Here is a 27,033-nt window from a genome sequence, read left to right as displayed (position 1 = left end):
TATATTTAACAAATTTATAAAATTTATAAAATTGAGAAAATTGAGAAATTTTGTGGTGGCTCCAGAAAGTACATTAAAACCGGGAAAATTTTTAAATACTTCTTTTGTCACTTGGAGCTGAGACCTCACGAAAGGGGACAGTAAAATATAACTCAAATTTCCAATATATTGTAATGAATAGAACAACAGCTTGTATGGAACAAAATTGCATACAATTTTAATTGCACAAAATCGATAAACTGAGTTATGCATTCAAGATTGAAAATTTGTAAAAAAAAACTCTAATACAAAACAGGATAGAATACAGTTGAATTTTTGCTTTTTCGACTACGTATTTCTTTTGCAGTCGTAACCTATTTCGCAGACGACGCGATAGGAAACAAGATGAAAAACCAAAGAAATGTATAAAAATTGAACGGAATTTTTATAAAATCTTTCAGGGAACATGAATAGCAATATTGTAAGTACTTTAGATACTCCTAACATGAATGAAAAAAATAGGTTCTTTTACAAGACGATAGTAGCGATCCTGCCCTCAACGGCTGATGAAATTAAGCTTTTTTAACGATCCGAAACAGACAAACGGGCAGTTTCTGTTTGAAGCAAATAAAAGCTTTGCAATTACTTTAAGACAATTTCCGTTGGTACTTACAGAAAAAAATTAATATTTTCTCATTAATTTTCTCTTTTATTCTTACCTTATTTTGCGTTCGATTTTTTTCTACCGTTCCATGTCCATTTTTTTTAATTCAAATGCAATAACAATCAAGCTATTGCCAGGGACTATAAACAGGTGTCCATCGCATCATGCTACCGTAGAATTATCCGGTACAGCAATAGAGGCGGTTTGTCCTGAAATAATTATAAAACTACATGTAAAAATTTAAAAAATCATTTAATTCAATAAAAATTACCTTTTTTGACTCCTTTGCCTCGGTTCGTCGGGTCTCCTCGGTAACGAACTTTGACAGCTCGTTGGATTCATGCGATTGCGAATGAACACAGTGACAAAGGCCAATGAGAAGCAGGTGAAGCAGTAAAGTAACTTTTTTGATGAAAAGAGTACTTGAGCTAGTAGAAAACAAAAAAAAAAACTTTAAAAGTGGTCTTTTTTCAAAGATTGCGTTGGCGGAACCTCTCAACATGATACTTTTTAGTCGGCTCCATACAAAAGTTTGTTCTTCACATCCCAATCTACCATTTGGAGGGTGTGCCTCCAGATTCCCAGACATTATGCAATTTTGGGACACCCTAAAGCCCATGCTGTGTTAATTGATGTTTTGTGTAAAAAGACAAACAACTTTGGGATACCCTGTCAGATGACATCTTTATCATTTTCTCTCTTATCTTTCAAACGGATGATTTTTTTTTATAAAAATGAAGTTAAAACTATTCGTCACTATTTTTGTGGGTTGACATAGGGATCCGTATTCCTTTACTATATACAATGTCTAATAATATTGATACGTGCATTCAAAATGAATGTATTGTTACGGAATTTAAAGATAAACCGTAGGTCCAAGAAGAACCGATTAGAAACCGACAAAGTTAAACCGGTTGGGAAATGTCATTATGACGGATTCGCTTCAGTCCAGCTGCACTGCTGCCAACTGTGAAATTTACGAACATAGTGAGCTCAAGTGTAAACAAAGTGAGCATATTTATGAGGTTTTTCAAACAGTTATTTCAATTATTAAAAAATGGTTTTTTTGGTCCGTTTCCTCTACAAGTTTGTTTAACGTAAGTAGATTCAAATTTCGTATAGTTTGTAAGAATTTATACAACGATCTAGTGACAGGTGATTGAAATAAAATGCATGTTCAATTCATTGCTTTATTTAACCCCACAAAAAACATTCTTTTATGATGAATTTTTGCTTAAACCCTCCCCGTTTTTTTTCACTAGAAATTAATAGAGATATAACTAGTTGCAAAATGATTTTTGGTAGAATTTTGAAATTTGAACATTCAAAATTTTTTAACATGAAAAAATCACTGATTTCATTGTCCAAAATAAGCATATTAGAACAAAACTAATTCTCTAGCGGAGCCGGTTCTGGAATGTAAAAAAAGGTCAAACGACTTAGGGTGTATTTTAAATTATTTACTTTAAAAGTTTTAAATGCTTAGGAACGTTTGTCGACAACCAGGAAGTCTGGATCGGGGGGAAATCGGAAACCGGAAGCCGCTGAGATGACAAACAGAGTTGCCGGTAGTTTCAAGCGAAACCCTAACCTCTCTCTCCGAGATGCCGCAAATAAGCTGGGTGTATCGTCTACAACCGTGCATCGAGCCAAAAAACGAGCCGGACTATCGCCTTACAAGAAGGTAGTGACTCCAAATCGCGATGATAAACAAAATACGACGGCCAAAGCGCGATCCCGGAGGCTGTAACGACAATGCTGACGAAGTTTGATTGCGTGGTAATGGACGACGAAACCTACGTCAAGGCATACAAACAACCTACTACAAGCAGCTTCCGGGACAGGAGTTTTATACGGCAAAAGGAAGGGGCAAGGTAGCAGATATTTTCAAGCACATGAAACTGTCAAAGTTCGCGAAGAAATATCTGGTTTGGCAAGCCATCTGTACCTGTGGCTTGAAAAGCAGCATTTTCGTAGCTTTCGGGACGATCAACCAAGAAATTTATGTGAAAGAGTGTTTGAATAAACGTCTGCTGCCTTTCCTGAAGAAACACAGTTGTTCCGTACTGTTTTGGCCGGATTTGGCATCTTGCCATTACGATAAAAAGGCCATGGAGTGGTACGCCGCCAACAACGTGCTGGTGGTTCCCAAGGACAAGAACCCTCCCAACACGCCAGAGCTCCGTCCAATTGAGAAATACTGGGCTATTGTCAAGCGGAACCTAAAGAAGACCAAAAAAACTGCTAAGGACGAGCAGCAGTTCAAGGCAAACTGGCTTTCTACGGCGAAGAAGGTGGACAAGGTGGCTGTACAAAATCTGATGGCAGGGGTTAAGCGTAAGGCCTTGCAATTCGGATTTGGAAAAGCGGAAGCCTAACTGAATATTTTTCCTGAATTTTATACTAATTAAACTTGAAAAAAAAATAAACGATTTCACCGATTTTCACGCCTTTTCCCTTGACCAAATTTTGACCGTATCACCCTAAATGACGGAACGCACACTCGGATGGACCCAGTAACCTACCATATTATCAAAACTGAGATGGAAAGTTATGACCGATTGTTGTTAGAGCGATCACTACCCGATCCTAATAAGTTTAGCGCAGGACTCGCCTGAATCCATTGAACGCAGGGATTAGATCTACAATAATGCTAACTAGGAACTTTACGAAGAACAAATCGCCCTAAGTATTCATCCTAATGAATTGGTAGACGTGGCTGAATTTTCTAATCGCATCATAGCAGCTGCTCAGAAGTCCATTCCTAGATCTTTTGTTCCATGAACGGAAAACTTTAAAATTTATTAAAGTAGCTTATTTTTTCGCGAAATTCCAAAATACAAAAATTTTTCAACAGGGTAATGGCAATCTTCTTTTTTCTAGACTTCCTTATTGCGATTGTAGAAAATAAACGAACGTGATTCCAAGTTTTATATTTGACAAATTTATAAAATTGAGAAAATTGAAAAATTGTGTGGTGGCTCAAGAGAGTACAATGAGAACGGAAAAAAATCAAAATACTTCTTTTGTCACTTTAAGTTGAGAAGTCACGAGAAGAATAGTAAAAGTTAACTCAAATTTCCAGTATATTGTAACAAATTGGACAACAGCTTGTAGATATGCAACAAAATTGCATACAATCTTAACTGCACAAAATCGATAAATTGAGTTATGTATTTAAGATCGAAAATTTAAAAAAAATTATTGAATAGAAAATATTATAGAATACAGTTTCTTATGTTTCGAAAATAAAATATGTTTAATATTCGTTTACTTGTGAAATTGGCTGGCGAATGCAACTCGAGATACCCAACCTTCGGCTAGTGGTCATATCACCTCTTGTCTTACAACTTCGATTCTCAACCTTCCCATGCTGGCTGGGGTGCTAGCAACCATAGCCGAGATCGGGTAGTTAACCCCGGTGGATGCTATGGTTGCATGCTAACTGAGATAGAGGGCTCCATACGCGTCTGTTCTCCATGTCAGGGGCAGCGTGCGGGGTGCAACAATGTTCTAGTGGAGTTCGGGACCCAAAACAGCCCGTGGCTACACAAAACCCAGCAACTAGAAATGAGCAAAGAATTTCGGAATGAGATCGGCAAAGACCTACGCGACGTTAAAGGAGCAGCGAGTGAAAACCTTGGAACATAGAACTGCCGATCTCTAAATTTCATGTGTGAGCAATTCTCACGTGCTCTCCAACGAATTGAAGAGCCGACATTCCCGACATAATTAAATGTGAAATTATGTTAAAAATGTCTAGCAGGACAATCAAATTATTGTTTAAAAAACAATAAATAAAAAAAAAGAAACATCAACAAACAGAAACTAGGGACTAAAATATTATCAAAATATATGGAGGTGATTGAACCTGGACTACGCTTGTCGAGTTCGTGCTGGGTTCGGGAATTGAGTGGGGCATTTCGTGCTTCCCTCCGTATGGGCTGCATACCTACTGCCGTTTACAATGTTGGTAAACCTCGCCACCTTGGTTCCGGAACACAACCGGAAGTTTCCCCTTCCCCTTTCCGACAACTTGCGGCCAATTTCGGGACACGCCACTTTTTTGTGACCGTTCACACCAATACTTGAAACAAAATGGCGTTTCTTTTCGGCCTGGTCAGTTTGACAGCCTTAGTTCACGCCTCGGTAGGTTTTTTCATTGTAGGGTTTAAATTATACCCTTGGCTTATGTTGACCAATGTTGGTTTCGTATTAGAACCACGCTTATTTTGATCAGTATTTTTTTCAACAGATTTAAGTTTATTCCATCGACCGGTTATCAGATGTAACTTGATGGTTCATAATTTGGTCTCCTGGTGGTTGATATTTCTTTTCCCATACTTACGAAGTTACAATTACAGATCTGTACTGTAAATTCTTTAACTATTTCTTCAGTTTCTATCCGTGCAAAGGACTCACTCGTGAGGGAAGGGGAGTTTTCGAAATTAAAATTGCACGAGAAGTACCCAAAATGAACAATGAAAAAGAAAATTATTCCCAAAACCATCTTCCTACATTGTATCATTACTCAAATTTGAAAAAAATATTGATGATTAGAAATCAACATTAACAAACTTATTCTTAATAACTACAGACTCATAGTCGTGAAACGGAATACTATGTAAATAAAATAAAATAAAAATAGACTCATACTTTGAAATCAATGCTTTGGTCCACGCAAGTCATTATTCAATCATTAAAAATTGAAACTCCCGGTTAGAAATCTACTGGAAAATAAATTTTAAAGCAGGGCAGTTTCCAAAACTTCAACCAATATTTTAGGAACAGAGATTAGATTCAGGGCACATAAATGGATATCAGAAAATGAATACAGAATTTAGATACATATTAAAATTGCATTTTCTGATTCATTATCAATTATTTTCAAATAAAAAAAGCATAAACATTTGGAAGCTTTATTTATTTCTAGTGCGAATTCATAAAAAAAATTATCACAACCCTTAAGATACAGTACCGTTCATAATTGTATAGAAATTGGAAGCACGCGCACTGTCACTTCGACTTTGAACTTCCATAACTTTTGACTCTGATGATAATTTTTGATCAAATTTTTTTGCGTTAGAAAGATCAACTATCACACTATTACATCACAAAATTTTAGCTTTCTGGAGTTTGTGTGGCCTGAGATACAGTAATTCTACGAAAATCGGACTTTTAGGACTTTTCTCATTTTAACTGCAATATCTTAGAAACTACGCTACATTTTTTATTGAAATTTTGCACAGTGATTGTTGAAGTATAAAGTTAACATGTCTGAAGTTTTCAAAAAGTTCTATCGATGAAATCAAAACCTACGCGAGGTGCATTATTTCAGGCATGAACCTATTAATGCAATTTCTATAGAATTTTGGACGATTCATGAGAACAATGCCGTTTCCATCTAACAAGACAAAAATGTCTGGAAAAAGCAATGATGAAAACAAAAAAATGGAATAAATGATCCATTTGTGTTTTGAAATCAGAATCTCTCGATATTGTTTTGATTTTTTGGTGGAAATAGATTTACTTGTTGTTAACAGAGAATATGGTTTTCCTAGGGAAACATTCGTCCAAAATTCTATAGAAATCGCATTTCTAAGTTCATGACTGAAATATTGCACTTCGCGTAACTTTTGATCTCATCGATAGAACTTTTCGAAAACTTCAGACATGCTAGCTTTATACTTCAACAATCACCCTGCAAAATTTCAATACAAAATTTAGCGTAGTTTCTGAGATATTGCAGTTTGAATGAGAAAAGTCCAAAAAGTCCGATTTTCGTAGAATTACTGTTTCTCAGGCCACACAAACTCCAGAAAGCTTACATTTTGTGATACAATGATGCGATAGTTAATCTATGTAACAAAAAAATTTTATCAAAAAATATTATCAGAGTAAAAAGTTATGGAAGTTCAAAGTCGAAGTGACAGTGAGCGTGCTTCCAATTTCTATACAATTATGAACGGTACTGTAGGTATTTCATCTGCTTAAATAACCAGAGTGGTTTAAAAAATAATGTAAACAATATGATTTTTTTTAAACCGTAATACATATTTAGTTTTGCCTGGCGCCAATTGTCATGGTGGCCATTCTTTAAGGAAAAAATTAAATTTTCAGAAATATCAATAGTTAGACTTTTGAGGGATGGGCATAAATATCCAAGAAATATTTTACAAAAGAGGATCGATTTTTACTTTGTCTTTCAAATACTTGTGCACTATGGCTGTTTTCTGGAGGAATTGAATGTCATCTTGTGGTGGAGATACGACGCCACGAATAATGGAAAGTTTCTTACTTTGAAGAGAACCAAAAAGAATTTTTTTTAATAGTGTTTAGTGGCTATTTTGATAAGCAACTTTATTGATGATCGTAAAATATTTCGACTTCCACAAAAAAAAATTGCAGAAGATTCTTTGGTCTTTCTTTTTATTTTGTGGTACCAGTATTCGACCATTCATCGATTTTTACCTTTTTTGCAATCAACTCCTAGATCGTACAAAAAACCACTACGAGGAAAAAAAGTCAATTAAAAAATTATAAACCAAAATCAAATTTTCGACACTTGTCAAAATATTCCTTTTTTTATAAACTTATGTTTTACCTTTTGCACTGAACACAATTTTAATTTTTCAAACAAAAATCATTACTCTTGTTAGTTCTAGAAACCTTTGGCACGAAAATATGGACATTTTGAAGCTCCTGAAATTTATGAATTATAATTTTTAGCTTTAAAGGCTCAAAAGGTGGCCGACCCTTGTCTAGGATTAGGAAATCGAGGAATCTATTTTTTTTTCATGAAATATCTCTGTCTTTGGAAAAAATTCATTTTTGTTTCAACCCCAGGAAACATCAAATCATTTGATAATTTATTGTCTAAAGCTTCGGATTAAAACATTGAAAGAACCGTTTCCATTTTTCCTCATCGATTCTTGAATAAATTCAAACCTCGAACCGATCAATTTGTTCTAAAGTCACGCATAATCCATCTCATTTAAAACAATGACGACGATGATGTGGATGAGGATGTGAAAACGTTAAGACCAAAACGTGAAAATACTTTATAAGAAGGACAACCACGAGAGCGTTCCGAGGGAAAAGGACATCAATCTTGCCGGAACTGACCATCATCATGAGAGGCACGAGCCAGCGAAGGCGAGAAAACGGACTAAGTAGAAGCCAAAAACTCACCGTGTGGTAGCCGACGTCAGTCAATAAAATTAAAGCAGCTGAATTAATCAACGCTTCGTCTGTTGGCAGACAGCCGTTAGGATGTTGGGGAATGTTGCGTTGGGGTAAAGCAAGTTCGATTCTCAGATTAGTCGGATCGGAAAAAGGAAATCCCACGCTGATAAGAGCATTTGATCGGGCGTGAAAGAGTGCGTGAGGCAAATAAAAACTAATCCATTCAGAGCATTCTGATTGGCGTTGAGAATGCCGCTTGTTCGTAGTTATTTCAATTGCTTCATTTCGGATTTGTTTATGGGTCATGGCAAATCGAGGCGAGTTTTCCGGATGCTTGGAATAAAGCTATAGTGAAGAAAATGCTCAAAATTGGTTACGTAGTGGCTCCAGAGAGTAATTTCATTTTTTTGTTTATTTGTTTTAATTGTTAATTTTAATCGTTTTAGGAAAACATTTTTTTATTTTTTATCTAATCAAAAAATGCAAAAAAAAGTAACATTTCGATCAATTCAATGTCTTTGATACTTAACTGTTTCAAACAAGAGCATCAATCGTATCCCTGCCCGCCAACACACTTCCGAATTAGTTTCGCTACTTTCACGGTTATTCGATTACATCGCATGGGTCGAATAAATCAGCTCCAACTAAAGGAATTGAACGGCCACAGGGTATTTATAATCTTAAAGTAATTTCGTGCAAGACGTCGTCGTCTGAAAATCACTTGCGGGAAAAACAAAAAAAAAGGAAAATTGTAGCCAAACGACACAATGTACCACAAATTCTCATTAATTAAGCAAAGTGGCAGAAAAGTTGCACACAAACGGTAAAAGTTTAGTGCCAATTATTTGTCACTCTCTCTGATTCGGAACCGGCAAAAAGAGGGTCCGAGGGAAGGCGTGGGTGGGTGGTGGTCAGTCAAACCGTGGCAAAACGAACGTCTAGTAATTTATGACTTTTCTCCGTTATCCTTCCTTTTCCTTCATTATTAGGTAGTGGACTGATAGACGAAACCGAGTTCCTCCAGTGGGTCGCCCGCATCCAGGCCATCAAGGAAGAGAGCAGCAATAGCAGCAGCAGTAGCAGTAGTAGCCACGGAACAACGACGGCGGCAGACGATGACCTCACCCAGGATCTGGTGGCGGCCTTCAGGTGAGTTTGGGAGAAAGTGTCTGGTAATTTGGGACTAAATTTGAAAATCGAATGAACTTTGGTGTTCAACGTAGAAAATTTCTTTCTAACATTTTTTTTAAATCGGAAATCAACATTCGAAGTTCTGAATTGTGAGAATTTTCAGAAATAAGATAATTTTGTCAATTTTGTCAATTTTGCCAATTTTGTCAATTTTGTCAATTTTGTCAATTTTTCAATTTTGTCAATTTTGTCAATTTTGTCAATTTTGTCAATTTTGTCAATTTTGTCAATTTTGTCAATTTTGTCAATTTTGTCAATTTTGTCAATTTTGTCAATTTTGTCAATTTTGTCAATTTTGTCAATTTTGTCAATTTTGTCAATTTTGTCAATTTTGTCAATTTTGTCAATTTTGTCAATTTTGTCTCAATTTTTTCAATTTTGTCAATTTTGTCAATTTTGTCAATTTTGTCAATTTTGTCAATTTTGTCAATTTTGTCAATTTTGTCAATTTTGTCAATTTTGTCAATTTTGTCAATTTTGTCAATTTTGTCAATTTTGTCAATTTTGTCAATTTTGTCAATTTGTCAATTTTGTCAATTTTGTCAATTTTGTCAATTTTGTCAATTTTGTCAATTTTGTCAATTTTTTCAATTTTTTCAATTTTGTCAATTTTGTCAATTTTGTCAATTTTGTCAATTTTGTCAATTTTGTCAATTTTGTCAATTTTGTCAATTTTGTCAATTTTGTCAATTTTGTCAATTTTGTCAATTTTGTCAATTTTGTCAATTTTGTCAATTTTGTCAATAATTTCAATTTGTCAATTTTGTCAATTTTTTCAATTTTGTCAATTTTGTCAATTTCGTCAATTTTGTCAATTTTGTCAATTTTGTCAATTTTGTCAATTTTATCAATTTTGTCAATTTTGTCAATTTTGTCAATTTTGTCAATTTTGTCAATTTTGTCAATTTTGTCAATTTTGTCAATTTTGTCAATTTTGTCAATTTTGTCAATTTTGTCAATTTTGTCAATTTTGTCAATTTTGTCAATTTTGTCAATTTTGTCAATTTTGTCAATTTTGTCAATTTTGTCAATTTTGTCAATTTTGTCAATTTTGTCAATTTTGTCAATTTTGTCAATTTTGTCAATTTTGTCAATTTTGTCAATTTTGTCAATTTTGTCAATTTTGTCAATTTTGTCAATTTTGTCAATTTTGTCAATTTTGTCAATTTTGTCAATTTTGTCAATTTTGTCAATTTTGTCAATTTTGTCAATTTTGTCAATTTTGTCAATTTTGTCAATTTTGTCAATTTTGTCAATTTTGTCAATTTTGTCAATTTTGTCAATTTTGTCAATTTTGTCAATTTTGTCAATTTTGTCAATTTTGTCAATTTTGTCAATTTTGTCAATTTTGTCAATTTTGTCAATTTTGTCAATTTTGTCAATTTTGTCAATTTTGTCAATTTTGTCAATTTTGTCAATTTTGTCAATTTTGTCAATTTTGTCAATTTTGTCAATTTTGTCAATTTTGTCAATTTTGTCAATTTTGTCAATTTTGTCAATTTTGTCAATTTTGTCAATTTTGTCAATTTTGTCAATTTTGTCAATTTTGTCAATTTTGTCAATTTTGTCAATTTTGTCAATTTTGTCAATTTTTTCAATTTTGTCAATTTTGTCAATTTTGTCAATTTTGTCAATTTTGTCAATTTTGTCAATTTTGTCAATTTTGTCAATTTTGTCAATTTTGTCAATTTTGTCAATTTTGTCAATTTTGTCAATTTTGTCAATTTTGTCAATTTTGTCAATTTTGTCAATTTTGTCAATTTTGTCAATTTTGTCAATTTTGTCAATTTTGTCAATTTTGTCAATTTTGTCAAGTTTGTCAATTTTGTCAATTTTGTCAATTTTGTCAATTTTGTCAATTTTGTCAATTTTGTCAATTTTGTCAATTTTGTCAATTTTGTCAATTTTGTCAATAATTTCAATTTGTCAATTTTGTCAATTTTGTCAATTTTGTCAATTTTGTCAATTTTGTCAATTTTGTCAATTTTGTCAATTTCGTCAATTTTGTCAATTTTGTCAATTTTGTCAATTTTGTCAATTTTGTCAATTTTATCAATTTTGTCAATTTTGTCAATTTTGTCAATTTTGTCAATTTTGTCAATTTTGCCAATTTTGTCAATTTTGTCAATTTTGTCAATTTTGTCAATTTTGTCAATTTTGTCAATTTTGTCAATTTTGTCAATTTTGTCAATTTTGTCAATTTTGTCAATTTTGTCAATTTTGTCAATTTTGTCAATTTTGTCAATTTTGTCAATTTTGTCAATTTTGTCAATTTTGTCAATTTTGTCAATTTTGTCAATTTTGTCAATTTTGTCAATTTTGTCAATTTTGTCAATTTTGTCAATTTTGTCAATTTTGTCAATTTTGTCAATTTTGTCAATTTTGTCAATTTTGTCAATTTTGTCAATTTTGTCAATTTTGTCAATTTTGTCAATTTTGTCAATTTTGTCAATTTTGTCAATTTTGTCAATTTTGTCAATTTTGTCAATTTTGTCAATTTTGTCAATTTTGTCAATTTTGTCAATTTTGTCAATTTTTTCAATTTTTTTAATTTTTTCAATTTTGTCAATTTTGTCAATTTTGTCAATTTTGTCAATTTTGTCAATTTTGTCAATTTTGTCAATTTTGTCAATTTTGTCAATTTTGTCAATTTTGTCAATTTTGTCAATTTTGTCAATTTTGTCAATTTTGTCAATTTTGTCAATTTTGTCAATTTTGTCAATTTTGTCAATTTTGTCAATTTTGTCAATTTTGTCAATTTTGTCAATTTTGTCAATTTTGTCAATTTTGTCAATTTTGTCAATTTTGTCAATTTTGTCAATTTTGTCAATTTTGTCAATTTTGTCAATTTTGTCAATTTTGTCAATTTTGTCAATTTTGTCAATTTTGTCAATTTTGTCAATTTTGTCAATTTTGTCAATTTTGTCAATTTTGTCAATTTTGTCAATTTTGTCAATTTTGTCAATTTTGTCAATTTTGTCAATTTTGTCAATTTTGTCAATTTTGTCAATTTTGTCAATTTTGTCAATTTTGTCAATTTTGTCAATTTTGTCAATTTTGTCAATTTTGTCAATTTTGTCAATTTTGTCAATTTTGTCAATTTTGTCAATTTTGTCAATTTTGTCAATTTTGTCAATTTTTTCAATTTTGTCAATTTTGTCAATTTTTTCAATTTTGTCAATTTTGTCAATTTTGTCAATTTTGTCAATTTTGTCAATTTTGTCAATTTTGTCAATTTTGTCAATTTTGTCAATTTTGTCAATTTTGTCAATTTTGTCAATTTTGTCAATTTTGTCAATTTTGTCAATTTTGTCAATTTTGTCAATTTTGTCAATTTTGTCAATTTTGTCAATTTTGTCAATTTTGTCAATTTTGTCAATTTTGTCAATTTTGTCAATTTTGTCAATTTTGTCAATTTTGTCAATTTTGTCAATTTTGTCAATTTTGTCAATTTTGTCAATTTTGTCAATTTTGTCAATTTTGTCAATTTTGTCAATTTTGTCAATTTTGTCAATTTTGTCAATTTTGTCAATTTTGTCAATTTTGTCAATTTTGTCAATTTTGTCAATTTTGTCAATTTTGTCAATTTTGTCAATTTTGTCAATTTTGTCAATTTTGTCAATTTTGTCAATTTTGTCAATTTTGTCAATTTTGTCAATTTTGTCAATTTTGTCAATTTTGTCAATTTTGTCAATTTTGTCAATTTTGTCAATTTTGTCAATTTTGTCAATTTTGTCAATTTTGTCAATTTTGTCAATTTTGTCAATTTTGTCAATTTTGTCAATTTTGTCAATTTTGTCAATTTTGTCAATTTTGTCAATTTTGTCAATTTTGTCAATTTTGTCAATTTTGTCAATTTTGTCAATTTTGTCAATTTTGTCAATTTTGTCAATTTTGTCAATTTTGTCAATTTTGTCAATTTTGTCAGTTTTGTCAATTTTTCAATTTTTTCAATTTTTTTAATTTTTTCAATTTTTTCAATTTTGTCAATTTTTTGTCAATTTTGTCAATTTTGTCAATTTTGTCAATTTTGTCAATTTTGTCAATTTTGTCAATTTTGTCAATTTTGTCAATTTTGTCAATTTTGTCAATTTTGTCAATTTTGTCAATTTTGTCAATTTTGTCAATTTTGTCAATTTTGTCAATTTTGTCAATTTTGTCAATTTTGTCAATTTTGTCAATTTTGTCAATTTTGTCAATTTTGTCAATTTTGTCAATTTTGTCAATTTTGTCAATTTTGTCAATTTTGTCAATTTTGTCAATTTTGTCAATTTTGTCAATTTTGTCAATTTTGTCAATTTTGTCAATTTTGTCAATTTTGTCAATTTTGTCAATTTTGTCAATTTTGTCAATTTTGTCAATTTTGTCAATTTTGTCAATTTTGTCAATTTTGTCAATTTTGTCAATTTTGTCAATTTTGTCAATTTTGTCAATTTTGTCAATTTTGTCAATTTTGTCAATTTTGTCAATTTTGTCAATTTTGTCAATTTTGTCAATTTTGTCAATTTTGTCAATTTTGTCAATTTTGTCAATTTTGTCAATTTTGTCAGTTTTGTCAATTTTTTCAATTTTTTCAATTTTGTCAATTTTGTCAATTTTGTCAATTTTGTCAATTTTTTCAATTTTTGACAATTTTGACAATTTTGACAATTTTGACAATTTTGTCAATTTTGTCAATTTTGTAAATTTTGTCAATTTTGTCAATTTTGTCAATTCTGTCTTTTCTAATTTTTTCAATTTTCTGACTTTTTTACTTTTTGACTTTTCTGATTTTTCTGACTTTTCTGACTTTTCTGACTTTTTTGACTTTTCTGACTTTCTGACTTTTCTGACTTTTCTGACTTCTCTGACTTTTTTGACTTTCCTGACTTTTCTGACTTTTCTTACTTTTCTGACTTTTCTTTCTTTTCTGACTTTTCTGACTTTTCTAACTTTTCCGTTTTTTTTTTTATTGGTTTTTTCTGACTTTTCTGACTTTTCTGACTTTTCTGACTTTTCTGACTTTTCTGACTTTTCTGACTTTTCTGACTTTTCTGACTTTTCTGACTTTTCTTACTTTTCTGACTTTTCTGACTTTTATGACTTTTATGACTTTTCTGACTTTTCTGACTTTTCTGACTTTTCTGACTTTTCTGACTTCTGACTTTTATGACTTTTATGACCTTTTTGACTTTATGACTTTTATGACTTTTATAAACTTTTATGACTTTTATGACTTTTATGACTTTTATGACTTTTATGACTTTTATGACTTTTATGACTTTTATGACTTTTATGACTTTTATGACTTTTATGACTTTTATGACTTTTATGCCTTTTATGACTTTTATGACTTTTATGACTTTTATGACTCTTATGACTTTTATGACTTTTATGACTTTTATGACTTTTATGACTTTTATGACTTTTATGACTTTTATGACTTTTATGACTTTTATGACTTTTATGACTTTTATGACTTTTATGACTTTTATGACTTTTATGACTTTTATGACTTTTATGACTTTTATGACTTTTATGACTTTTATGACTTTTATGACTTTTATGACTTTTATGACTTTTATGACTTTTATGACTTTTATGACTTTTATGACTTTTATGACTTTTATGACTTTTATGACTTTTATGACTTTTATGACTTTTATGACTTTTATGACTTTTATGACTTTTATGACTTTTATGACTTTTATGACTTTTATGACTTTTATGACTTTTATGACTTTTATGACTTTTATGACTTTTATGACTTTTATGACTTTTATGACTTTTATGACTTTTATGACTTTTATGACTTTTCTGACTTTTCTGACTTTTCTGACTTTTCTGACTTTTCTGACTTTTCTGACTTTTCTGACTTTTCTTACTTTTCTGACTTTTCTGACTTTTATGACTTTTATGACTTTTCTGACTTTTCTGACTTTTCTGACTTTTCTGACTTTTCTGACTTTTCTGACTTTTCTGACTTCTGACTTTTATGACTTTTATGACCTTTTTGACTTTATGACTTTTATGACTTTTATAAACTTTTATGACTTTTATGACTTTTATGACTTTTATGACTTTTATGACTTTTATGACTTTTATGACTTTTATGACTTTTATGACTTTTATGACTTTTATGACTTTTATGACTTTTATGACTTTTATGCCTTTTATGACTTTTATGACTTTTATGACTTTTATGACTTTTATGACTTTTATGACTTTTATGACTTTTATGACTTTTATGACTTTTATGACTTTTATGACTTTTATGACTTTTATGACTTTTATGACTTTTATGACTTTTATGACTTTTATGACTTTTATGACTTTTATGACTTTTATGACTTTTATGACTTTTATGACTTTTATGACTTTTATGACTTTTATGACTTTTATGACTTTTATGACTTTTATGACTTTTATGACTTTTATGACTTTTATGACTTTTATGACTTTTATGACTTTTATGACTTTTATGACTTTTATGACTTTTATGACTTTTATGACTTTTATGACTTTTATGACTTTTATGACTTTTATGACTTTTATGACTTTTATGACTTTTATGACTTTTATGACTTTTATGACTTTTATGACTTTTATGACTTTTATGACTTTTATGACTTTTATGACTTTTATGACTTTTATGACTTTTATGACTTTTATGACTTTTATGACTTTTATGACTTTTATGACTTTTATGACTTTTATGACTTTTATGACTTTTATGACTTTTATGACTTTTATGACTTTTATGACTTTTATGACTTTTCTGACTTTTCTGAAATTCCTGACTTTTCTGACTTTTCTGACGTGACTGATTTTTTATTTCTGACATCTGCCATCTGACTTCTGACTTTTAACTTCTGATTTCTAACTTCTAACTTCTGACTTCTGACTTCTGACTTCTGACTTCTGACTTCTGACTTCTGACTTCTGACTTCTGACTTCTGACTTCTGACTTCTGACTTCTGACTTCTGACTTCTGACTTCTGACTTCTGACTTCTGACTTCTGACTTCTGACTTCTGACTTCTGACTTCTGACTTCTGACTTCTGACTTCTGACTTCTGACTTCTGACTTCTGACTTCTGACTTGTGATTTCTGACTTCTGACTTCTGACTTCTGACTTCTGACTTCTAACTTCTGACTTCTGACTTCTGACTTCTGACTTCTGACTTCTGACTTCTGACTTCTGACTTCTTACTTCTGACTTCCGATTTGTGATTTCCGATTTCTGACTTCTGACTTCTGACTTCTGACTTCTGACTTTTGACATCTGACTACTGATTACTGACTGCTTTTTTTTTACTTCTGTTTTTTGTCTTTGGCATCCTACTTCGACTTCTGACTTCGTAATTTTAACTTTTGACCTCTGCCTTCTGAATTCGAATTTCTTACTGCTTAAATATAACTTCTGACTTCTGATGTCAGATTTGCGACTTCCTTTTTTTCGTTTGGGGTTGTCTACTTTAGACTGGCTAGAATCAAGTTTGGTCCATCTGGCCAAAAATTTGCGACTTCTGACCGGATTTTTTTTATCAAATCGTTTGATTTTCAGAGTATTCGACCGAGACGGCAACGGTTACATCACCCGCGACGAGCTCAAATCGGCGATGGACATGATCGGTGAAAATGTGACTGAAATGCAGCTCAACGAAATGCTGGAGCTGGCCGATGCCGACAAGGATGGCCGAATCAACTACGAAGGTGAGCAGGTGTTTGAAGTTTTTTTTCTGTCTTCTGTCATCTGTGCAGTAAAAATTTCTTAAATGGGTTCCATCTGTCTAACCGGTGCCATTTCGCTCGTGTAAATGCTTCCGGAATACCTAGATGTAGAAGCGAATTTTCCGCCATCATCAGCCTGTGTGACGTTTTAAATTCCTGGGATAAGAAATATGAAATAACACCTCTCCTCTGAAAGGAAAATAATCATTTGCAAAGTATGTGTACATCTTTTTGATTGAAAAACCATCCACATTCGAAAATTATTGTTAAAAATTTAAATACTTTCATTCATACATTTAGATTTAGGGGTTCTGTCAATTTTGTTTATTTTGTGATTTTTGATGATTCGTTAAAACAAATGCAGATAATAAAATAAGGGTGCACGGAAAAGGCTCTGGAAAAATCACTTGTGAATAGATTGCCCGGGACCAAATGCCATCTGTAGAAATGTGTGATTGTTTTGTTCGTAGTTTTCACTTCACATCGAAAGTGTGTCTGTCAAGCGCTATGTCCTCATGTGCCCAGTCCAGCGCAAGTTTGGCTAACGGAATGAGTTTGGCCAAAGCTACAGCAAACCCACATCGCATCCACAATCGATTGAAATAAAACCATCGGCATGATCTAATTCTGCAAAATGGCAAAAATGAACACTCTCAAAAAAACACATTTTGATCCGTCTATTCGACCTTTTTTCTCTCTCTATCTCTTCCTATCTCCTACAGACTTCCAAAACTTTTTCCTAAACAATATCGACACGTTGGTGGAACAGCAGGGAGGTCCCAAATAAGACAAAACCGAAACCATTTCGAAGAACTCTACACAACGAGTCGAAAAAAGACAAAAGGAAAAACATTGTCGGCACGTGTTTTTCGAAAAAAAAAAAACAAACAAACATTAAAACACAACAAAGCTCCCAGAAAGGACTGAGCCAACTGTTAATATCTACACAAATGTCCTGTCTTTCCTATTATGTTCCTCCAAACAACAATAGCTTCCCGAAATATTTCTTTTCCATCCGCCGACAATCAATCGAGTGATAGCAGCTTAGTGCGATTGAAAACGAACAACTGTGGAAAAATATTAACTTGCAAAAAACGAAATTAAGTATAATTTTGCAAGTTTAATTTATGAAAGTAGTTTCCAGAGATGTTGTAAAAATTTAGCCAAATCGTTCAAAGAAAGTTACATTAAAACGAACACATGTGATGACCCAGTGTTATTAGCAATGATTAGAGTTTCTTAGCATAGCGTTACAGTGTTATATTAAATAAAATATTGATCATACATTTGGTGATATTCTTTTTTCCGGTTGACAAATCTGACTAAATTATTTTTCTTCCTAGTTCATTTTTTTCTTCCTTACTACATCACATACATCATTCAACCACTGATCATACTGACATGACACTTAAATTTACCTTTTACCTCGATTGTATCGTCAAAATTGCCTATTTTTTCTTGATTGTTGGGTGGCATTTTCTAACTGGGATGGCATTTCACCAAAAGCGATCGATGCGCACTCTGGAATCGATATTGCGTACTGCTGGAAAAATTAACCAACAAACGAAATCGAGTGTCCATTCAGTATGGTCAGTGATTCATCCATGGTTGTACTTCGATTTGCTTTAAAACCCAAAATTTGTCTTAAAACATATTACTGCAGTCACTACGTTGCTCTTAAGATCAGATAGATAAAACTTATCCCAAATTGTATTTGCTCCCACAACTATTACAAGTAAGTTTTGGCGTTGGAGTACCGCGTACACATTTCTTTTTTTTTTTTTTTCAAGACGGAGAAATCGAGTGATTCGGAACTTAAACAAGTGGATTGGGTTAAACAATTGGGTGTTGATGAATCGGGCTGTTGAACATATTGAAGCCTCATTGCCAGAGATGAATACCACCCTTAAAAAAGTTAGCCCATTTTAGAAGTCTAATAACTTCTTTATCTTAACCCTGATCGAAATGCAGTCTTCGGATAAAATATTTGTCATAATTTGGGCTTTAGAAAAAACCATATGCAAAAGAAATCGATTGAAGGGAACTAAAGTTATGAAAAACTGTTCTTTCAAGTTTCCTCCGAACAAAATGTCTCAAAATTTCATACAAATTTCAGGCTCGTTGAGCAACTCTTCCCCGTTATCCGATCTGGCTCAATTTTGGCATTAGATCTTGTACTAGGCTCAGTATCAATTTTAACCTGCAGCGCATAACTTTTTTAAAAATTTTGTGGGGCACTCCATTGTGGACGAAATATGGGCCAGTGAATGAAGTTCTCTACATAAAATTTGAAGAAAGTCCGGTCCGGCCCGGTTGCCTGATTTTAGTATAAAAAAGGTCGGATTTTTTTGGATTGATTCACTTTATTCGTCAAATCTAACTAAAAACTCAAATTGCATTTTTATAATTTTTCATTTTTACGTCCAATTTAGTTTTGTTCATGGCAAGTTTTGTCCAAATAATCAGGACTTGTATTTTAGAAATCTGAGTGTTTTCATCTTGATTTTTACTGAATAATTCCGTGGTTTTGACCAAATTTGCCCTGATGTTGCTCGGTTTTTCGTTGAACATTTCAAAATGAAATGCGGGGATTTTGTCAGGTTTTTAGATAAAACTGCCCAGATTCGCCAGTTCGGATAGGTCCGGAAAATATTCTGTACCTTAGTCTAGAGAAAAAAAAATTATTTGAAGCTTTGCGAACAAAACATTTGAAATTTGCATAAGTATTTATTCCAAAAAAGTTCAAATTTTCCATTTTCGATCTAAGTTTTATTGAAATTTCTTCAAAAATAAATAATAGCTATAATAATTTTTAAGTAAAGGATATTTCACCAAAAACTTTAGCAATGGTGATATTATCAACGATTATTTGTATTGAAGACAGAATGCAAATTTGACTAGAGGGAAGAGAGTTACTATTTAATCATTCAGCATTATATTGTTTCTCCCTTAAAATTCATTTGTACTATGGACATATTTAAGTATGGTTGTTGAGAAAAAAAAAGGTGAAAACTATTTGTTTTGATTCTTATTGAATGTATGAAACTTTTTGCATGTTTAAAAAAAATGTTCTTTAAAAAAAAAGATGTTATTTTGATGTGTTTCCTTGAAAATCGCTACCTCATCAAGTTCAAGTTTACACTTTTTTAATAATATTTCTAGCATAAGGACGAAAAAATGGAAATCCTTTCTTTTGTCACTCGGAGTTGAAACATTACGTAGGTTGAGGATGAAAAAAAAGTATTGTAAAAAAAAAAAATTAGAATAAATTGAGTAAAACCTTGTATTGTAATTGAGCAAAACCAAACAACCCACAACGGACAAAATCGAAAAATCACGTAACTTTTAATCGTAAATTAAAAAAAAAAACAAGGTACAAAAGATGATAAAAAGCCCATTTTAAAAAGATTGTTTTTTGCTCTAAAACTTGCTCGAATGTTTAACTAAGTTATCGAAGTTTTATATAAAATTTGATATTTTCTCCGGCGTATTTATTATATAGATTATCGTAAGTTGTCACAACGTGTTTGATGGATTTATTAAAAGCTTTAATCTGTATCATGTGTGGTTGTGGCCCGCGTCTGTCTTTTTGTGGTCCGCGAAGCTTTTTCAAAATTTAATGTTTTTCTTTTACATCATTTAAAAAAACAAACGATTATATCAAGCACAAGAGAAACATTCTTATATTCTTCAGTTTTTACAACATTTTACACATTATTTGCAATCACTTATTATGCAATAAATATTTGTTATTTACTTACTTCATCCCAGTGGTATTGAAAATGGCATCCACTATTCTGGGAGAGTTGAGAGTCTTCAAGCGGAACTATTCAGTATAATTTTTGAGAAGTTTGGAAGGCGTCAGGGAGATATGCTTATAATCAACGAAAGAACTTGATTAACTCAGAATGATAATGAGAAAGTAAAAAACTATTTATATTTATTTAGAGCTGAAAATTTACCGTATTTCAAAATTACTCACAAGATTATATCAAAACATAAATTTAGTATTTTTTTGATTTTGTTGTCCGAAGTTCTAATTTCATTTGTCAGCTTGTTCGGATAAGAAAAGAATCCTCAAAGCAGCCTTTCTCGATTGTAGCAGCTTGAAGCTAAAATATTTCACATTTTATTAATTTAGAGTCCTAAACAATTGTTAGCTGAAAACTTACATTTAGTTTTCTTCTACTCGGGCTCTCACACTTGCTCACACTTGTTCGGATCGGCGAATGACAATCGCTTTTTAATTTCCGTCCGGAACCTTAGTTTTAAGAACATAATTGTTAGGCTGACTAATTTAGAATATCGGTTTACTACTTACGATTTACAATACAGTTGTTTGGCTATAATTAAAGCTGATCGAAATCGTCCTGAACCTAGTTTGTAGGTTAATTTCCTCGTACGTGACCTATGTGTGTTTGATTACATTTAGCAAATAATTTCTTCAGCGGATTCGTTTTGTACTCACTGTTTCACCTTTTAGAGGTTTGAATAATTATAATCAGTCACTCCCGTACTACTAGTTTTAAGAAATATCCGTACTATTAGGATTAGGAAATACTTTTAAGTTTTAATACTCCGTACTACAGACGCTACAGATTTCCAACTATCTCCCGCCTGTTTTGGTTTATGTTTTTTCCCCCTTTCGTGATGGCCTATCTCGCGCACACTTTCTGACAAGGGCTGCCGAGTCGCGCAGTTTTTACACGCTCAACAGTCCCCCACCCGTAAACCTGGTCCGGATTCACTCTCTGGGGCCACCGGATCAGCGTTACCACCAGTATCAGAATTTGCTTGATGAGCGGCACTCTCTGGACCCACCGTCTGGACTCTGTCAGCAATCTCTAGTACCGCCAGATTCGCCGTTCCACGTCGAAAAACACCACCAGCTGTGCGTACCAAAGCTTGACGGACCCTCCCGTCTCCAGAAACGATCGGCTCCTCGATGATTCCTCGAACCCATGCTTTGCGTCGACTGCCTTCGACCACGTATACGAGATCTCCTTTCTTTAGAGGATTTGTTTCGGAGAACCACTTGGACCGTTGGTTGACTGTCGGCACGTACTCTCTTATCCATCGCTTCCATAACTCGTCGGACAGCTGCTGCGATCTCTTGTAAGCATCCCGAAGTGCTTCTGCAGGATGCGTAGGTAGAATGACTTCATGCGGCTCGTTGGGATCTGAACCTCGCAGGAAGACATTTGGACAAAGTGCACCCATTCTCGAGTCCGTGGTTACAAGAGTTAGGGGCCGGCTGTTGATCATGTCCTCAGTTTCAGCAAGCGTAGTCAGGAGGATTTCGTCGTTCAATCGACGCCCGTCGTCCAAAGTGGCCATGACTTGCTTCACCGAGCGCACCATCCTTTCCCACGCCCCTCCCATGTGGGGTGTTCCAGGTGGGATGAAGTGCCAACTCGTGATAGCAGTCGTAAATTCATCGGCACAAACAGCATCAATTTCTCGTACCCGTTGGATTATCTCCTTACTCGCACCTCGGAAGTTCGTCCCGTTGTCTGTGAAGTATTCGGAGGCTGGACCTCGGCGGCTGATGAAACGGCGGATCGCCATGATGCATGATTGCGCGGTAAGACTGTGGACAACTTCCAAATGCACCGCTCTAACAACCATGCACGTGAACACCGCAACCCAGCGTTTTTCTCTGCGGCGGCCGACGACGACTTCAACAGGACCCAGGTAATCAATGCCCACGAAGTTAAATGGACGTTTAAATGGAGTTAATCTTTGTACAGGAAGTGCAGCCATTCGTGGATTCTTCGGCAGACATTTTCGGACCTTACACCACACGCAGCTTCGTTCGGTTCGTCTTATCGAATTGGTAAGACCGCTAATCAGAAAACGTTGCTTGATTTCATTCTTCACCGTCTCTCGAAATCCATGCCCAAACCTTTCATGGTATTGTTGAATTAAAAGATCCGTAACGTAGTGAGATCTTGGTAGAATTATTGGAAAGCGAAGATCGAAAGGGAGGAACTCTGCCTTTTCAGAACGACCTTCCATCCTCAACACACCATCGGCGTCGATCAAGGGCACAAGCTTGTAGAGAGGGCTGGACTTTTCTAGTGGAAACCAATTTTGAAAAGGTAATTCTGCATTCTTCTCCAATATCTTGATTTCGTCGCTGTACGACTCGCTCTGAGCCAACCTGAAGAGAGTATTTTCGGCACATCGATGCTCGTCTTGCCGCAACGGAACCACTACAAAGGGAATTTCAACCTTGGTGAGCTTTTTAAGCTTTGGAGTCGAAAGGACTGCTTCGATGGATTTGCCAGCGGCTCGGCGCCGGCAGTTGGAGATGAATCGGAAAATGCATGCCACGGTGCGAACTGCAACATTCCACTTCGAAAATCTAGTCACGTCGATAAAGCAACTTGGAAGCTCAACACCGTGAAAAAGGTGTATTGCCTTGATTTCCGTTCGTGTATTTGCAGCGGGAAGATTCTGTTGAGGCCATTCCGACGGCTGCTGGTACAGGAACTCCGGGCCACGAAACCATGAACCTTCGCTCGAAAGATCCGGAAGACGACCCCATTTGGTGAGCGAATCTGCTACATTTAGCTTGGTCGGAACGTAGCGCCAGTCTGTCAGCTTGGAGAGGCTCAGAATTTCTCCGATTCGAAAGCCGACGAACGGCTGATAACGACGTTGGTCGGATTGAATCCAGGGGAGAACGGTACGAGAATCACTCCAGTAGAAGATTTGATGAATAGGAAGGGAATGGTTGTTCTTAACGGTGTCACTCAGGTGCGCTCCCAAGACTGCTGCTTTCAGTTCAAGCCGTGGAATGGAAAGAAGTTTTATCGGTGCTACTTTCGATCGAGCCATCACCAACGAACATTTAACATTATTGTCCACACAAATCCGTAGATACGCAACACTTCCGTACGCATTCTCCCCGGCATCACTGAAGATATGTAGCTGTATTTGGCCAAATCGGTCAGAAGGTGTCGATCCAAAGTTGCATCTTGGAATCCGAACACCCTCGACCAGAGAAAACATTGCGACCCACTGTCGCCACTTATCCAGGCACTCTCCGTCGATTCGCTGGTCCCAGTCGCAACCCGCTCGCCACAGGTCTTGCATGAGCATCTTTCCTAACACCGTAAATGGAGCTAACAGGCCGATTGGATCGAACAGCGACATGACCGTGCTCAGGACTCCCCTTTTCTTTGGTGGTTCTGCCTCTGTAGCTGCTGCGTTTGTGGGTACCGCAAAGGAAAACACGTCGTTCTGTGTGTCCCACATGATGCCGAGAACTCGTTCGTAATCCGTCACCTTGTCTTGGTTCAAATGGATTGACTCTCTGGAGCCACCACCCACTCCCAAACTTCGAAGAACAGCTGTAGAATTAGACGTCCAGTTGGTGATCTCGAATCCACCTTTCGAGTGGATCCAACGTACCTCCCTGGTTCGCTCGATGGCTTCCTCTTCGGTGTCGAAGCTGTCGTAGTAGTCATCGACATAATGGCGGTGAACGATGGCCTGTGCTGCTGCTGGATAACGAGTGGAAAACTGCTGGGCATTCAGGTTCTTGACGTATTGCGCCGAGCATGGAGAACTGGCAGCGCCGAAGGTGGCCACGTCCATGACGAAAACGGTAGGATGATCGTCTTCCGGGAACCGGAAAGGAAACCTTTGCGCCTGCTTGTCTGCGTCTCTAATCCTGAGCTGATGGTACATCTCTTTGATGTCACCTCCCACTGCAACTCGTCGCTCTCGAAACTTGCTGATGACCGCCGGAAGTGATGCCAATAGATCGGGGCCTTTGAGCAGATACGAATTGAGAGAAACACCCTGCGATTTGGCCGCCGCGTCCCACACCAAACGTACCTTATGCGGTTTCTTAGGATTCAGCACGACATTAAGAGGAAGATACCACACGGAAGAAGGATTGGTACTCTTCAGCTCTTCTGCCGTGGCCTTATGACAGTAACCTTTGGTCAGGTAGTATTCAATCTGCTGATTCACGTTCTGCTTCATATGCGGCTCTCGTTGAAAACGTCGTTCCAGGCTCTTCAGTCGGTTCAGCGCCATCGGATAGCTATCTGGAAAAACAGGCTCCTGCTTCCAAAGTAGCCCCGTTTCGAAGCGGTCTCCTACTCGGACAGTTGTCGATTCAAGGGTCTCACGGGCTCTCCGGATTTCCTTCGATTCTATGGGGTTGCCTTGTGCTACATGAAGCTCTTCCTGAGCGTACTGCTCCGCCATCAGATCGTGAAGCTGACGATTGTTCAAGCTTTGAACAAGATGATGGTTCAAATAGTGATACTGCTGCTGCTCAAGTTTCGAATCAGGACCGTAAATTGCCCAACCCAGCGCTGAACGTACGGCTATCGGTTCTCCCGGGGCACCAACCTTGGACTCCAGAGGGGCGAATAGATGTAGGTTGTCGAGGCCTATAAGAACTCTGGGAACTTCCATTTTGGTACTCGACAAAGGAACTCCATCTAAGTGGTGATATTTATCTACGATGCTTCTGTAACAGGCCTTATGTAGAGGCAGCTTCAATTCTCCGACAGTGTGGGCAGACGACATCATGAACTTTCTACGAGAATCCACGGCAGATACCAGCAGGTCGATTTTCCTCGAACTATCTTCATTCCGCTTAACATTTCCTGTCCACACGATGACCAGGGGTTCCGGAGTTCCCTCGACGCCCAACGATTCTGCTAGAGAGCTCTCAACAAGTGTTGTTGAAGCTCCTTCGTCCAGGAACGCCAAGGTTTGAACCGCCTTTCCTCCATGATGCAAAGTAATCGGTATCATTCGGAAGATTACTGACCGATCGACATTATAATGTGGGTTGCATTCCGCCACGGTAACGTTAACTGCTTCCTCGTGCCTGTGCAGCAGCGTGTGGTGGTTTCCTTTGCAGCTCCGTATCTCGCACCGTACTTTGAAAGTGCACTTCATCTTCCCATGGTCACACAGACAAATGTTGCACAGCTTGAGTCTATCGACCAACCTTTGACGATCCGGTAATGACATCGACGAAAAATCGTCACAGAACCTTAGTTTGTGGTCTGTGCGATTGCACATCGGGCAGGGTTTTCTCGTTCTCGCCGGCATCGTATTCTGCACGACCGGAAACACTTTAGTGTCGTGGGTATTCACGCGCTCCTTCCTTTTGTACATTCGCCGTCCTTCCGCAACCGCAGTGTTCTGCTCCCCGTTGAAGTCAGCCACCTCAGAAACTTCCGACACGATTCCCTTCATGAAATCAGCAAACATACGAAGAGGAAGATCAGTCCTACCTCTCTTAAAGCGTACCCAATCCAATTGATAATCGGATGGCAGCTTATCGACGAGTTCCGCTACCAGCATGGGGTTGCTCAAGTGGTCGTGTAGCTTGGCCGCAACAAGGTGATCACACAACTGCTTTACCGTGATCCCGAAGTACAGGAACGACTCTAATTTGTCCACTCGAGGGGCTTGTACCTTCCGCACTTTCGCCATCAGTGACTTCAACAGCTTTTCCGGATTACCGAACAGTTGACGCAGATCTTCGATGACCTCAGGCACCGACTCAGGCATGAGCAATCGGCTTTGTACTGCTTCCTTGGCTAGTCCTTGAAGGCTGTCTTGAAGTCTCTTCAAATTGTCGGTATTGGTGTACCCACACGCCTCCGTGGTGTATTCGAAGCAGCTGATGAATTGGGGCCACACCTCTGGCTCGCCTCGAAAAGTAGGAAGATGTTTGGACGCAGCTTGTCGTGCAGCCAACTGTTCTTTAGTCGGCCCTGAACTAACACTACAAGCTCGTCCTAACGTGTTACGTTCTAACAACTTCCTAATCAAAGCCTGTTCAAGCTTTTCCAGCTCACACTCTTCCGGTTCGGATGCTTCCGGCTCCTGTTGCGATCCATTTGCCTTCAAATAGTGCTCCAACAGCTCTTTGAAACGATTTGCCTAGTCCAATCCCGCTCTGTTCCGAATCTGTCTCGCCATGCCGTTCCACCAACGCGTTACGCACAGTGAGAGGGAAACTCCTTGGCGCTGCTGCCGGCTTCTTGGGGTAAGCTCCGCGGGGATCTTCTTGCGTCTCTACCCACGCCTTCGTCTTCGTGGAACCAACATCCGGATCGCTGTCTTCTTCTTCGCTCTCAAACTCCTGACTCAGATCGGCTTTCATTTTCCGGAACTGGTCGCGCATCTGCTTCTGCCGGATCAAGAAGTCCTTGTGGTCCGCCAACTGCTGTTCCAGTTGCAGCTTCTCCTGGCGAAGTTTCTCCTCCTGCATCTTTTGTTGTAGTGCACGCCTTTTCTCGTTCACCGATCTCTCC

The 27,033-nt window shown here is 35.6% G+C and overlaps 1 protein-coding gene across 9 annotated transcripts in view; it reads left to right on the top strand.

Annotated features, from left to right (window-relative positions):
• LOC129758136 (calcium-binding protein E63-1) overlaps positions 1–27,033 on the top strand; it is a 263,324-nt gene that overhangs the window by 225,565 nt on the left and 10,726 nt on the right. For 8 of the 9 annotated variants that reach the window (XM_055755597.1, XM_055755601.1, XM_055755600.1 and 5 more), the window contains 3 exons: positions 8,818–8,977; positions 16,566–16,714; positions 17,455–17,624. In XM_055755597.1, the coding sequence (XP_055611572.1) occupies positions 8,818–8,977; positions 16,566–16,714; positions 17,455–17,519 (374 nt within the window). In that variant the 3' untranslated portion in view covers positions 17,520–17,624. Of the gene's footprint in view, positions 1–8,817; positions 8,978–16,565; positions 16,715–17,454; positions 17,625–27,033 lie in introns of those variants that run through there. The other variant, XM_055755596.1, reaches the window with a different exon arrangement.

The sequence above is a fragment of the Uranotaenia lowii genome, chromosome 3 (genome assembly GCF_029784155.1).
Source record: "Uranotaenia lowii strain MFRU-FL chromosome 3, ASM2978415v1, whole genome shotgun sequence".
NCBI lineage: Eukaryota > Metazoa > Arthropoda > Insecta > Diptera > Culicidae > Uranotaenia > Uranotaenia lowii.
This window is presented reverse-complemented; position numbering and strand designations above follow the sequence as displayed.